This window comes from Leptonychotes weddellii, chromosome 11, assembly GCF_054177405.1.
Source record: "Leptonychotes weddellii isolate Sample4059 chromosome 11, ASM5417740v2, whole genome shotgun sequence".
Classification (NCBI taxonomy): Eukaryota; Metazoa; Chordata; class Mammalia; order Carnivora; family Phocidae; genus Leptonychotes; species Leptonychotes weddellii.
Window position 1 is genome coordinate 12205883 of NC_138379.1, and position 14379 is coordinate 12220261.

General features: G+C 45.1%; 1 protein-coding gene and 1 non-coding gene across 7 annotated transcripts in view; one reads left to right on the forward strand and one right to left on the reverse strand.

The window, feature by feature from the left end:
- Positions 1-11543, forward strand: part of AGBL2 (AGBL carboxypeptidase 2) — a 44660-nt gene extending 33117 nt beyond the window's left edge. For 4 of the 6 annotated variants that reach the window (XM_031019271.2, XM_031019273.2, XM_031019275.2 and 1 more), the window contains 5 exons: positions 3403-3469; positions 5117-5242; positions 5713-5823; positions 8400-8483; positions 10824-11543. In XM_031019271.2, coding sequence (XP_030875131.1) covers positions 3403-3469; positions 5117-5242; positions 5713-5823; positions 8400-8483; positions 10824-10997 — 562 coding nt within the window. In that variant the 3' untranslated portion in view covers positions 10998-11543. The remainder of the gene's footprint in view (positions 1-3402; positions 3470-5116; positions 5243-5712; positions 5824-8399; positions 8484-10823) is intronic. The other 2 variants (XM_031019272.2, XM_081798088.1) reach the window with 2 other exon arrangements.
- A 705-nt stretch (positions 11544-12248) lies between these two features.
- LOC115937389 (U6 spliceosomal RNA) lies at positions 12249-12352 on the reverse strand. Its single transcript, XR_004072691.2, has one exon. It is a non-coding gene; the product is annotated as a U6 spliceosomal RNA (small nuclear RNA).
- Positions 12353-14379: the final 2027 nt, after the last annotated feature.

Below are 14379 nucleotides of genomic sequence, written 5' to 3' on the forward strand. Positions count from 1 at the left end.
GAGACAGAGAGAGAGAGAGAAGCAGAGGGAGAAGCAGGCTCCCAAGGAGCAGGGAGCCCGATGCGGGACTCGATCCCAGGACTCCGGGATCATGACCTGAGCCGAAGGCAGACGCCCAACCGTCTGAGCCACCCAGGCGCCCGACAGCCTCATTTCTAAGTTAGGGAGATGGGCGGGCAGTATGTGTAGGGCCTTTAGGCGATTGTAAAGGCTTTGTCTTTTACTCCAAGGGAGGTGGAAAGCCTTTGGAAGGTTTTAAGGAGAGAAGTGTCATGTTCTGACTTGGATTTTAGTTTCAGTAGGAATACCCTGGCTGCTATGTGGAAAATAGATTGTAGAGAGGGAAGGTGTGTAAGCAGGAACATTCATTAGGAGGCTCTTGCAATAATACAGGTAAATACAGACAGTGGTCTAGACCTGAGTAGTTGTAGTGGTTGGGGGTGTATGAATTGGTTGGATTCTAGATATATTTTGAAGTCTCAAACATTAGGACTTTCTTGTGGATTGGAGAATGAGTCCATAATTGGTTGAATGGAGTTGCCTTTTACTGAGATGGGGAAGATCAAGGGGGTGGAGAAGGTTAGGGGAGTGATGAAGATCCAGAGGCTAGTGTTAGGCACGTTCATTCTGAGATGTCTATTAGACATCTAAATGGAGATATTGGATGGGCAGTTGAATATATGAGTCTGGAGTTCAGTGGAGAGGTCAAATAGAGTCATCATTGGATAGATGATATTTAAACCTAGAGACTAGGGATACCTGGGTGTCTCAGTCAGTTAAGCATCTGACTCTTGGTTTCAGCTCAGGTCACAATCTCAGGGTTGTGAGATCAAGCCCCGCATCGGGCTCCATGCTTGGCATGGAGTTGGCTTGAGATTCTCTCCCTCTCCCTCTGCCCCTTTCCCCACTCACATGCATGCACTCTCTCTCTCAAATAAATAAATAAAATCTTTTAAAAAAATAAATAAAAAAAATAAACCTTAAGACTAGATGAGATCCCAAGGGAGCAAGTGCAGCTAGAGTAAAGAGAAGGTCCAAGTCTAAGCTGGGTACCACAGCTCTGAGAGGTCACAGAGGTAAGGAGGAGCCAGGAAATGAGGTAAAAAGTCCAGGCTGTAGTATCTGGCCACCTTATAACCCCCACCCTCAGCCTCTCACACGCCGCTATGGCTACACTGGCCTCCTCACTCTTCTGCCTCAGGGCCTTTGCACTAGCGGTCCCAGCTGCCGAGAATGCTCTTCCCCTAGATATCTACATGGCTCATCCCTCACCTCCTTCAAGTCTTTGTTTAAATGTCAACGTTTTCAATATGGCCTGCCCTTGTTACTGTACTACTGCCACTTGTTCCCCAGCCTTTGCCTCCCTGCCTTTCATTCCCTGTCCCTCTGAGGTGCTCTCCTTTTTCCCAAAGCATTTCATCACCTCTGTCCTTCTATGTCATTTACATCTTTATTGTGTTTATTATGTATTGTCTGTTTCCCCTATGAAGATGTGGGTTCCACAAGGTCAGAGATCTTTATTTTGTTCACCTCTGTATCTCATGCACCTAGAACAGTACCCAGCCCTTAGGGAGAGCTCAATACATATTTATTGAATTAATTTAGTGTGAAGGATCTCAGCCCCACACTCTCCACAAGTATTTTAGGAAGCCCCCAGGTGGGTGAGTGTCTCACAGGTGTGCAAGAACACCTTCTACTCCAGCTTACTGGCCAGGGTGCCTCAAGCCTGCCCCAGCTGCCCTCAGTCAGGTTTCTGGGCTGGACATGGCAGTCCTCGACCAGAGGTGGCGCTGTAGACCGCAGTGGACAGGGCGGAGGGGCTGGTCTCCCTCCTACTCTAAGTGGCACATCGACATCTGGGCCCTGAAGCAGTTCTGCAGTTCTGAGTCTCCCAAATGTCTCCTTAGGAACCTTAAATCAGAGCATCAGGCCAGGTAGTATGCCCATTCACCATGTTGCCTCCTCCACTCTCCCAGAATTCTCTGCCTAACTCTCTGGGACCACTGCAAAAACCACGCTTCACTTTCAGCCTCAACAGCAAAATGCCCCTGGATGTCAACCCCATTAGGATAGAGCCCAGGAGAAGTCACCTCAGAAACAGGGAGACTGCATTCTAGTATCTAGGGGTACCCTGATATGGTGAGGTAAGAATTACTGAAACCAGTTTGCCAGCATCTGCATCAGGAAGCCGGCTGTTACAAGCCTCCACGGGGCTCCACCTGTCCGTTCCCACCGTGACGCAGAAAAGCAGACTGTGAGTGTCCAAGCCGAGTTTGAGTGTGCCCTGTGTGTGCACCTACATGGTCTTCAACATTTTCTGGGGCATACTGCATCTAATGCTTTTATCCTGTTTATTAAAGTCTTCCGTTATCTCCGAAAGGGACTTGAGAGACTATTATCCAATGGCCTCAAAAGCTACTCTCCAGACTAGAAAAGCCTTTCAAGAACAGGGAATTGGGAATTAGATCAGAGAAGAGAGGGCTTTCTTCCTGCTGTCTTACTGTGGGGTTCCTCATTGTGCGCCAAAGGGAGGGAGGGGGAGTGTGAACAGGATGAAAGGCATGAGCGAAAGAATGGTTTGAAATGCCATCTTTTCCCAGGAGATCTGAGTTTTGTGCCTAAGACATTTTTTTATCTATGGAGGCCATATGGTAGAGCACAGCTCCCAGTTCTAGCCGGCCACACCCCAGAAAAGGGGAAAAGACAATGTGACACTTGAACAGTGGATGTGATAGAAGAAGCAAGGTGGATTATCTGAGCCCTCGTTCAGCCCTTGTTCATCCTAGCCCTTGCAGGAAGGGGGGCTGCCCGTTTGTGGGGGAAGACGTTATATCAGTCTGGACACGCATCCACAACTTTTGAAGCAGGAATTGGGATAATGAAAGTAGTATTCCTGGTCTCCAACCTACAGAATCCTTGTTATCAGATATGTTTATGTGTATATTCAACGCAGTTTTAAAGAGTACCTGGTAGGATCCTTGCTCTCTGAACTGGTACCGGCCAGACAGAAATGAATGAAACAAACCCTGCTTTCAAACAAATCACAGTCCCCTGGTCTTGTCCGGGGCTGCACACTAAGAATCTTCCAGCCTCTCACGGTTGCTGCCAAGGGCAGCTTGGCCCACCTGGCCAGTATTTATTTTGCCACATGGATTGCAAACTCCGTGGGGTCAGGGGCTCTGCCACGTTCATCTCTGTGCTTGATGCACTGCCTGGCGTGCAGTACATGTTCAGGATGAATGAATGAATGTGCTTGTCAAGAATTCTTAGTCATCGAAATGCAGGCACTGGGGGCAAGTAGCAGACTGGATATCCTAATCCCATGCTGCTGGTCTGGTAAATGTTCCCCTTCCTAGACATTAATAACAGCTGTTTCCCTTTCCTCTTTCCTTCTGGAAACAGCACCAGTGGTTCTGACAGTTCCCTCTCAGACGGTCTCCCTCTTCACCTACTGAACATAGCACATGAGGTAAGATAGTATAGACAGTCACCCCCAGGAAGTAGCAGCCTTAAGGACAATATGAACCTCCTGGATGATTTGGTGGAATGTTCCAGCTAAAGTCTGTAGAAAAGGGGCACTTGGGTGGCTCAGTCATTAAGCATCTGCCTTTGGCTCAGGTCATGATCCCAGGGTCCTGGGATCGAGCCCTGCATTGGGCTCCCTGCTCAGTGATGAGCCTGCTTCTCCTTCTCCCTCTGCCTGCCGCTCCCCCTGCTTGTGCTCTCTCTCTCTGTCAAATGAATAAATACAATCTTTATTTTTTTTACTTTTTTAAAGATTTTATTTATTTGAGAGAGAGAGAGCAAGCATGAGAGGGGAGAGGGGCAGAGAGAGAGAGGGAGAAGCAGACTCCCCTCTGAGCAAGGAACCTGACATGGGGCTCAATCCCAGGACCCTGGGATCATGACCTGAGCCGAAGGCAGACGCTTAACCAACTGAGCCACCCAGGCGCCCCAATAAATACAATCTTTAAAAAAAAGTGAAAACTGTCTTAAGAGATAGAGGTTGTTAAAAATGACCCATACTTATTTATTTATTTAAGACTTTATTTTTATACTTATGTCTCTACACCCAACATGGGGCTCGAAATCACAACCCCAAGATCAAGAATTGCATGCTGCACCGACGGAGCCATCCAGGCACCCTGACCCATACGTTTTTAAAAAGTATTTCTTTATTCATGTAGTCGTAGATAGTTTTATATTTCCATATATTAAGTATTTTTTTTTGCCCCATCTTGTTCACAGACTTTTTCTTATGTAGATGATATAAAAGCTTTAGAAACAACAAAATATTAGTTATAATTCATTATGCACATGATTTCCTAGTTGCATTAAGAAATATCTCCATCATAAGTTGAGCTTAAGGCTGTGCCAGGTGGAGTCAGCCAAATGAGATTGGACCGTATAAGTTTTTCAGCTGGATTTACATCAGTATAAACTTCACCACACCATAGGTCCCCGGATAATTAGTCCTGAGCTTCATTTGCTTAATTATTAAAGCCACCTTGTGGTAATGGCCAAACTGAATCTTCTAAATTTTACAAAAAATTTTTGTCTTTTTTTTTTTTTAGAGAGAGAGAGGGTGAGTGGTTTGGGGGGGTGAGGGGAGTGCCAGAGGGAGCAGGAGAGAGAGAATCTTAAGCAGGCTCCTCCACACCCAGCGCAGACCCTAATAAGGGGCTCAGTCCCACAACCCTGAGATCATGACTAGAGCCAAAGGAGTCAGACGCTTAACTGACTGAACTACCTGGGCACCCCAGCCGAACTGAATCTTTTAACCACATACCTAATGATCAGTATTATCTGTACCTGACATTATTGCCATGACTAATCTGGTTTTATATTTTGAAACACAGATACTTGGTTATTGGTATAGTTGCCCCTTTGGCAGTATACCTATAGTAGTGGGATTTGGGGATGTTAAATGGGGAGTGGATTCTGCTATGGAGGTACCTGAACTGTTTATTCCCCAAACCAGCAGGAGGTCAGCACCATGGGGCCCACGTACTGGGTTAGCCCTTGTGGCTTGAGTGTCCTGTGGAAAAGGGCTCCATGTGGGTGGGTGTACCTCTGGAATCCCCAATGACGACTTTCTCTGTGCTTTCTGGAATAGGTGAATCAAAAGAAGAAGATGTATAAGAAGAAAAAAAAGAAGCCACTTCAGACGAGGAAACAGCGAAATGAACAGTATCAGAAAAATAATTTGATGAGGGAGTTAAAGTTAACGGAAGATGTCCCAGTAAGAAGGCTCTGGTCAAAGAGCATTCCATGGACAGAGCAGGACAAGGGGATAAAGTTTACTCTAAACCAGAAAGGGAATGGGGAATGGGATAGAAGGAAGCTATTTTGAGTTCTTAGCTCTTCCATGAGTCCTCTGGACATCTCTGAGCAGATCTCAGCCTTGGCCCACCGATTCTGTTCTACACTCTGGCATGGATTTTGATCATGGTGGTTACTAGAGAAGTGGTGGCTGGAGCCAGTCCAGGCTTGCTGGGTAGCTCAGGTGTCCGGCCTTGTCCAGTATAGGGATGCCAGGCTCGTTCCCAGTCTCCTCCCAGCTGTCATCCCCACTCCACGCCCCCTGCTTCCTAACAATGAAAATGCTTTCAGACGTGGAGATTTTACTGTTGAGTGAATTGGGTCAATTATGAGTAGAGTAATTGCAATGGATCAATTAAAAAATATTCTCTTTGCACTCAATCCTTCTAGGAAAGGGCAGGGTTTGCTTCTACTCTGCAAAAACAGCCTACCTTTTTCAGAAATTCAGAGAATGCCAGTTCTTCCACGATGCGAAATGACAAACCAAGGTTGAATGAGGTAGTAGTTTTGCTTACCTTTTTTTTTTTTAACTCATTCATAGAAAATTTATCAGAACTTTTTTTGGGTAATATATTTAAAGTGTACAACATGGTATTTGATATATTTACACACAGTGAGAGGGTTCCCAGCACTGAGTTAATTAACACATTTACCACCTCAGGTAGTTACTTTTTTTTTCTTTAATAACTGAAAGTTTATACCCTTTTGCCATCTTCTCCTTATTTCCCCACTCCCAGCAACCACCATTCTGCTCTCTCTATCTACGAATTTGATCTTTTTTTTAGGTTCCACACTTAAGTGATACTATGCAGTATTTGTCTTTCTCTCTCTGCCTCCTTTCACTCAGCATGATGCCCTCCGGGTTCATCCATGTTGTCACAAATGGCAAGATTTCCTTCTTTTTTAAGACTGAATAACATTATTTACAGATATTTTCTCTCATTCCATAGGTTTTCTTTTGATTTTGTTTTTTTGGGGGTAGGGTAAATTTTTTTTAAGTAATCTCTACCCCCACCATGGGGCTTGAACTCACAGAGTCACGTGCTCTACCAACTGAGCCAGCCAGGTATCCCTGCCTTCTGATTTTATTAATGATTTCCTTTGCTGTGCAGAAGCTTTTTAGTTTGATCTAGTCCCGCTTGTTTATTTTTGCTTTTGGTGTCAAATCCAAAAAATCATTGCTAAGACCAATGTCAAGGAGCTTATCCCTTATGTTTTATTCTCGGAGTTTTATGGTTTCGGGTCTTAAGTTTAAATTTTTAATCCATTTTGAGTTGACTTTAGTGTATGGTACAAGATGGGGTATGGTTTGCATGTGGATATCTAGTTTTTCTTTTTTTTTTTAAAGATTTTATTTATTTATTTGAGAGAGAGAATGAGATAGAGCATGAGAGGGGGGAGGGTCAGAGGGAGAAGCAGACTCCCTGCCGAGCAGGGAGCCCGATGCGGGACTCGATCCCAGGACTCCAGGATCATGACCTGAGCCGAAGGCAGTCGCTTAACCAACTGAGCCACCCAGGCGCCTGGATATCTAGTTTTTCTAATACCATTTATTGAAGAGACCATCTTTTCCCCATTGTATATGTTGACTCTGTTGTAAAAAATTAATGGATCGTATATGCATGAGTTTATTTCTGAGCTCTCTATCCTGTTCCATCTTTGACTCTTTGTTGCAGATTCTCTGATTTTTCCAATTAATATGTCTCTTCCATAGGCCGAAGAATACAATAGGCCTCTATCTGTGTCACCCTCCTGTTGGTGCCACAGGGAGCAGGGGAACCTTAAAATTACTGGAGACATTGACAATATTTTGGATTAGACACTACTGAAGTCTGACAACCATTGATTTGTGATTTTACACCTAGAACATAAGAACAGGCTGCTGCATCATCTGTCCATCCCTGCATTCAACAAATCGAACTATGTAACCACTACATGCTACACCCTCTACTGCATGCTGGGAATACAACATTGAACAAAACACTGTCTCTGCCTTAGGGACCTTAGAGTCTACTGGGGATTTTAACAAGGAAGCAGGGAATTACATCAGAGAGTAGGATGAAGTAGGAGCACAGAGGAAAGGTGCCCAGTCGTTTGTTAGTACTTTGGAATTGGATGGCTATAAAATCTTTGGTTGGGTTTTTTAAGATTTATTTATTTTAGATTAAGAGAGAGAGAGAGAGGCAAGGGGAGGTGCAGAGGGAGAGGGAGAGAGAGAATCTCAAACAGACCTCCTGCTGAGCACAGAGCCTGATGTGGGGCTTGATCTCACAACCCTGAGGTCATGACCTGAGCTGAAATCAAGAGTTGAATGCTCAACCGACTGAGCCACCCAGGTGCCCCTTGGGTTTTTTATGTATAAAAATAAGTTTTGGTGGGGCACCTGGCTGGCTCAGTCAGAAGAGCATGCCACTCTTGATCTCGGGGTCATGAGTTCAAGCCCCACACTGGGTGTAGAGATTACTAAAAATAAAAAGTAAACTTAAAAAATTCTAAAAATAAGTTTTGTATCTTAAAAATAAGATATAAATATCTTAAAAATAAGTATCTTAAATATAAGATAACTCTTAGTGGATAGGGTGCGTAATAGGCCCTTCTCATGCAGAATGCTACCCTGTGGTTAGCAGTGATATAATGCGGTCCCACTGTGTTACACTGAAGAACCCCCGCAGAGCACGGCCCACACTGAGCGTCATTTGGGGTCTAGTGTGATGGCGGCCAGAGCACAGCTTTCAAGTCTGTCTTGAGTTCAAATTCCAGCCTCACTATCATTTTTCATGAGTTACTTAACCACTCTGGGACTCCGTTTCTGGGTAATAATACATGCATCATAAACATTGTTGAGAAAATTAGATGTGAAACTGTAAAGTGCCTGGCGTATGGTAGGCACTCCATGAATATTAGTTTCCTTCTTTTCTTCAAATTATTATTCATTTGTGGTTTGCCTCTCTTTCTGTGTTACAGTACCGTAATGACTTAACATGCAGGAATAAAAAACACTCAGGGTCTGTTCTGTGTAATCACACTTGTGCAAGTGGGAACTTTAGTGAGAACGTGTTTGTTTATCTCCGTCACAGCTACGTGGGAGAGACAAGGGCACCTCCCTGGACCCATCAAAAATGGCCTCCTTGATCCTGACGAAGAATACAGAGAGAATGCAGGTATTTCACCTACGATGTATACATGTATGCCAGCAACTAATTTGATTTGGCTTTCAAGGGTATGATGTGATCTGGAGGGGTAGTGATCCACAGTCCACAGTTTTACCTTCTAGGATTTGCTCCGCTCAGGAGAACGTCTGAGCCACCTGACCACCAAGGGACACAGCCCCACAAGGTGCCGCAGGATGGGAGGAATCCCACCTCGAGCAAAAAGCTTACCCTGGAGAATTTAGTTTCATTTTAGCAAACATTTGTTAGGCGGCTGTTATTTTGTAAGCCTGTGGCAGCAGCTGAGGTAACAGTGATAGTGAATAATGCAGCGGTTCTCAACCGTCGGAGATGTTAACAACAAACTGGGGTGCCACCATCAGTCGTGAGGTACCTCACGTCCAGAGGTCCCAGAGATCATTCAATACCAATGTTTGTGAATGGTTTGCTTTTTTAAAAGAGTAAGTTAGAATGAGTTAGTATTTATCCCTCTAATAACATCTCTCTTGTTCATTTGCATTTTCTTTCCTGAGAAGGAGGAAAAAGAGGTGGAGAAACAGCTAGTAAGCTGTCGAGTCAGCCCTGGGGAGTCTATGGGAGGGTGCCACTCACATGCGCCTGGGACGAACAAAGATTAAGAACCACTGGACTGGGGCGCCTGGGTGGCTCAGTCGGTTAAGCGACTGCCTTCGGCTCAGGTCATGATCCTGGAGTCCCGGGATCGAGTCCCACATCGGGCTCCCTGCTCGGCAGGGAGTCTGCTTCTCCCTCTGATCCTCCTCCCTCTCATGCTCTCTGTCTCTCATTCTCTCTCTCAAATAAATAAATAAAACCTTTAAAAAAAAAAAAAAAAAAAGAACCACTGGACTAACGTGGGTATACTAGAGAGAGAATGGACAGTTCTCCCAAGGGGAAGTCCCTGCTGTTTTCCCAAGGCTGTTGTTCGGGACTTCTCAGATTGGTGCTCCCATTTACCCATCCGTATCTTATGGAGACCCTACAAGATGCGGGGCCCCTTGAGGACTTTTTTTTTTTAAAGATTTTATTTATTTGACAGAGAGAGACAGCGAGAGAGGGAACACAAACAGGGGGAGTGGGAGAGGGAGAAGCAGGCTTCCCGCCGAGCAGGGAGCCCGATGTGGGGCTCGATCCCGGGACCCCAGGATCATGACCCGAGCCGAAGGCAGACGCTTAACGACTGAGCCACCCAGGCGCCCCCCCATGAGGACTTTAAGACATGATCCCTCCCTTAAGGCAGCAATCCTCTAGGAGGGGTGGCAAGATAGAGTCCACTCACCATGACATCACAGAGCCTGGAGAGCAGTGGGAAGACAGGTGTAGGTAAATTCAAAGAGGATTTCTGTCCTGACAGGCAGGTGAGCCACAAGCTGCCCCCTCTCCTCGGAGGTATTCACTGCAGGACGTCCCCAGTTTGCTCAAGCCACATCCCACAGTTGGAACCTCTTAGGCTGCAACATGTAACCAGGGATTCAGTTAAACCCGACGTAGCAGGTGAATGCCATCCAGGCTTTTACCTTTGCCTCCATTTTCTTCCTCTTCTTTTTTTTTTTTTTAATATTTTATTTATTTGTTTAAGAGAGAGAGAGAGAGAGCATGAGCAGGGGGAGGGGCAGAGAGAGAAGTAGACTCCCACTGAGCAGGGAACCTGACACGGGGCTCGATCCCAGGATCCCGGAACCATGACCTGAGCCAAAGGCAGACGAAGGCAGACGCTTAACCAACTGAGCTACCCAGGCGCCCCCACCTCCATTTTCTGGCGGAACATTTCTCTAGCAGAGACATAGGCATTTAACTCACAGACATAGATAAGCAGAGTCACAAACAGTGGGGCAGTCTCCTATCTTGTAGATTAAGTTCTCTTTGTGTAATGTCTCTAGAGAGTTTATGAAATGCAGTGGTTGAACTCAGGGCCATTAAGGACCTTTCTTCATCTCTCTGAAGGCCTAGGGCAAATGCTTGATTCACCTCTGCCCTGGAACCACATCAACTACTTTGTACTTTGGTATTTGGGGGGAAATGCAAATACTTCTAACTCCTTTTAAAACCAACCCCAGGGGCGCCTGGGTGGCTCAGTCGTTAAGCGTCTGCCTTCGGCTCAGGTCATGATCCCAGGGTCCTGGGATCGAGCCCCGCATCGGGCTCCCTGCTCGGCAGGAGGCCTGCTTCTCCCTCTCCACTCCCCCTGCTTGTGTTCCCTCTCTCGCTGTATCTCTCTCTGTCAAATAAAAAAAAAAAAAAAATCTTTAAAAAAAAAAAAACCAACCCCAACCCTAACTATAACTTTAGAAATCACAACCTAAAGTGATTCAACTTTTTATCTTGTTTGCACAGACAGAGAAGCCAGGATTCACAGTGTCATGCTCTCCAAAGAGAAGCACAAATCCCAGCCAAGAGCCGGTTCCAGATAGGAAGCCAAACTGGTCCAGGAACAGATATCCTGCCACAAAGAGAGGCCGCGCCACCATGACAGTGTACCCATCCTTGCACATATACACATACCCATAGGCTGCCATGTTTTGGGTCAAACACATTCTGTAATGAGGGGAGTTGTATGATTGGGAACTTCGTTCACTTGCGGTATACTGTGTCGTGTGTTCATCATGCACTGACCTTACACCAGGGGCTCACATTGCATGCAAGCCCTCACGATACATACCTCATGAATTAGATTACTTTTTTTCATAAAGTAAAATTTTATTATGATGTATAGAAAAGCTTCCTTTGTCAGAAATTGAAGTGTGTGCTCATGAACCTACAGCCCAGATATACATTTTAACCAGTAGACATTCTCTCTAAAATTATGTGCAAATCAATTTTAAGAGTTCAAATTCTATTTTAAACATATTCTGAGAGTGTGCTTTGTTCAAAAAAAGTCTTCTGTCAAAGCTTTCTAGCAATGAATGGTCAATGATTTATCAGGTTTGCTCATGCTAAGGTGTTACCACATAGAGAAAACAATTCATGTATTAGCCAGAGTTTAGTATGACATATATCATGTTCAACACGGTTACGTACATTTTTTAACCCACTGATTAAAATTCTTTCTCTCTAGCCAATTGTTTCCTTTGATCGGTTAACTGCATCACCTTACGTGAACAGGTGTTTTATATTTTTAGCTTTCTCTTGAGCAGCAAGCACAGCCTGCCAACTGCAGCCTGTCATGTCCACATGCTGGGGTCGTGTTGAAGAAGGGTCACTTGAGTTCATGCCAGGCCTCCTGTTTTTACTTTCCCCTCTTCCTATCACATCGGATTGAAAGTTTCCCGGTGTATTTTTCACTATCACTTGTAAACTCCGTCAGCCACCACCATGACCTGGATGACTAATGATTAGAACCACATGGCAACACAAATTTTAGTACAAGTCCAGTGTTTGTGCTTTTTTTTTTAATATTTGATTTATTTATTTGACACAGAGAGATCACAAGGAGGGGGGGCAGGGCAGAGGGAGAGGGAGAAGCAGGCTCCTGGCCGAGCAGGGAGCCTGATGTGGGGCTTGATTCCAGGACCCTGGGATCATGACCTGAGCCGAAGGCAGACACTTAACCGGCTGAGCCACCTAGGTGTCCCTTTTTTTTTTTTTTTTAATTAATAGACTTTATTTTGAGAACAGTTTTAGATTTACAGAGAAATTGAGGACACAGTACAGAGAATTCCCAAATACTGCCCACCCCACATCCTGCCTCACACATCTGCATGAGTCTTTTTAAAGGTGATGATATCTGCCCGAGCTCTTTTTTGTTTGTTTGGTTTGGTTTCTAATAGAGAATACTTCACCAACTTCCGTGTCTTCCTTCTGCAGGCCATGCTAATCTTCTCAGTATCTGTATCTACTTCAGTGTATGTGCTGCCAAAGGGAGCTTCTGCCCTTCTCCTATTCCATACCTTACTCACACCGTAAAACCTAAATTCACACCCGAAAACTCAGTATTTTAAGTATCTAGAAAGCACACAGCCAAAACCCCACTTTTTGTCCCAAAGAGGATATCTTTCAAGGACAAATCCCTAAACAGTTACAAACCGCTGAGGGCAAACCTTTGAAAGTTGTTCGGAAATACTTGTTTTTGCTTCAAATAATTTTGGATAAAGTTTATAAAAAGCACCCCAGTATGATGATATTTTTGGAATAAAAAATCAGAATATGCAGGGGCACCTGGGTGGCTCAGTCGGTCAAGCCTCCAACTCTTGATTTCAGCTCAGGTCCATGATCTCAGGGTCGTGGGATTGAGCCCCGTATCGGGCCCCACACTCAGCTCGGAGTCTGCTTGTCTCTGTCCCTCTGCTTCTCCCCCCATCTCATGTGCACTCTCTATCTCTAAAATAAATTTAAAAATAAAATCTTAAAACATAAATAAGTTAATCTTAAAAAAAATCAGAATATGTGATCAGATTCTTCCCCCAAACTTATGAGATTTATTTTTCATAAAACATGCCCTTTTATATTCAACACTGAGGATTTTATGGTCTGAGATGATTGGTAAGAGTGAGTTGGCAACAATGTATAGAAAAGAATCATAAAATAGTTATTGTACTTCACCCATTAAACTATTTGGAGTGATGGAGTGATGAAATTTTGCCTGCTTAAGCAATCAAGATCTGTGGAGTTATGATCATGGGCAGAGGGGGAGGGAGAGGGAAAGGGAGAGAATCTCAAGCAGACTCCACGCTCAGCACAGAGCCCAACATGGGACTTGATCTCAGGACCCTGAGATCATGACCTGAGCCGAAATCAAGAGTCGGACGCTTAACTGACTGTGCCACCCAGGTGCCCCTTTAAGTACTTTTTTTTTTTTTTAAAGATTTTATTTATTTATTTGACAGAGAGACAGGGAGAGAGGGAACACAAGCAGAGGGAGTGGGAGAGGGAGAAGCAGGCCTCCCACAGAGCAGGGAGCCCGAAGCGGGGCTCGATCCCAGGACCCTGGGACCATGACCCGAGCCGAAGGCAGACGCTCAACGACTGAGCCACCCAGGCGCCCCCCTTTAAGTACTTTTTGAAAGTAAAAAACTTCCTGAGATGGGGGCAGGGGGGAAGCTTCCTGAGATGTGGTTTGGATGCTCAGATATTGAAGGGGCGAAAAGGAGAGAATCCACGCAGTCCAGGCACAGCCTCCACATCTGGTAGTCGCCCAAACGTGGTGTGGCTCAAGTTGAGCCCTGCTCAGCTCACAGGCCTGCAAAGGAGCAGCTATGTGTTTTCTTTAGAAGAGAGGCAAGCTTTCCTGCTCCGGTGATTAGGGAGAAGTGACCCACCCGGCATTTATATGCTGCAGTGTCTGGCAGTCAGAGTGCCTGTCATTTCTCATTGTGCTTTTTTTTTTTTAATATTTTATTTATTTATTTGACAGCACAAGCAGGGGGAGTAGCAGGCAGAGGGAGAGAGAGAGAGAGAATCAGGCTCCCCGCGGAGCAGAGAGCCTGACGCGGGGCTCGATCCCAGGACCCGAAAGCAGATGCTTAACCGACTGAGCCACTTAGGTGCCCCTCATTGTGCTATTCGTAGGAGGCTGAGAGGGGTGCCTCTAGCTGGAAACTTTAAAATGACAAACTAAGATGATTGATTCTGTGTGGACAGAACAAATCTCTTGCTGCAGGACAAACAACCCAAAGCATCTTGATCACTAAGAGTGAATCGTGAGAATGGAATCAGGGAAAAGTGGAAAAAAGCATTTTAGTCAGGTCAGAGGCCAAGATCAACTTGACATTCAACAGTTGTCGACAAAGGTTAGGGTCGGGGGGCAGTGCCTGGCAGGCTCAGTCGGTAGAGCATGCGACTCTTGACCTCAGGGTCCTGAGTTTGAGCCCCACATTGGGCATAGAGATTACTTAAAATATACACATATTACTTAAAATATATACATATTTTTTAAAGGGAAAATAATGCATTT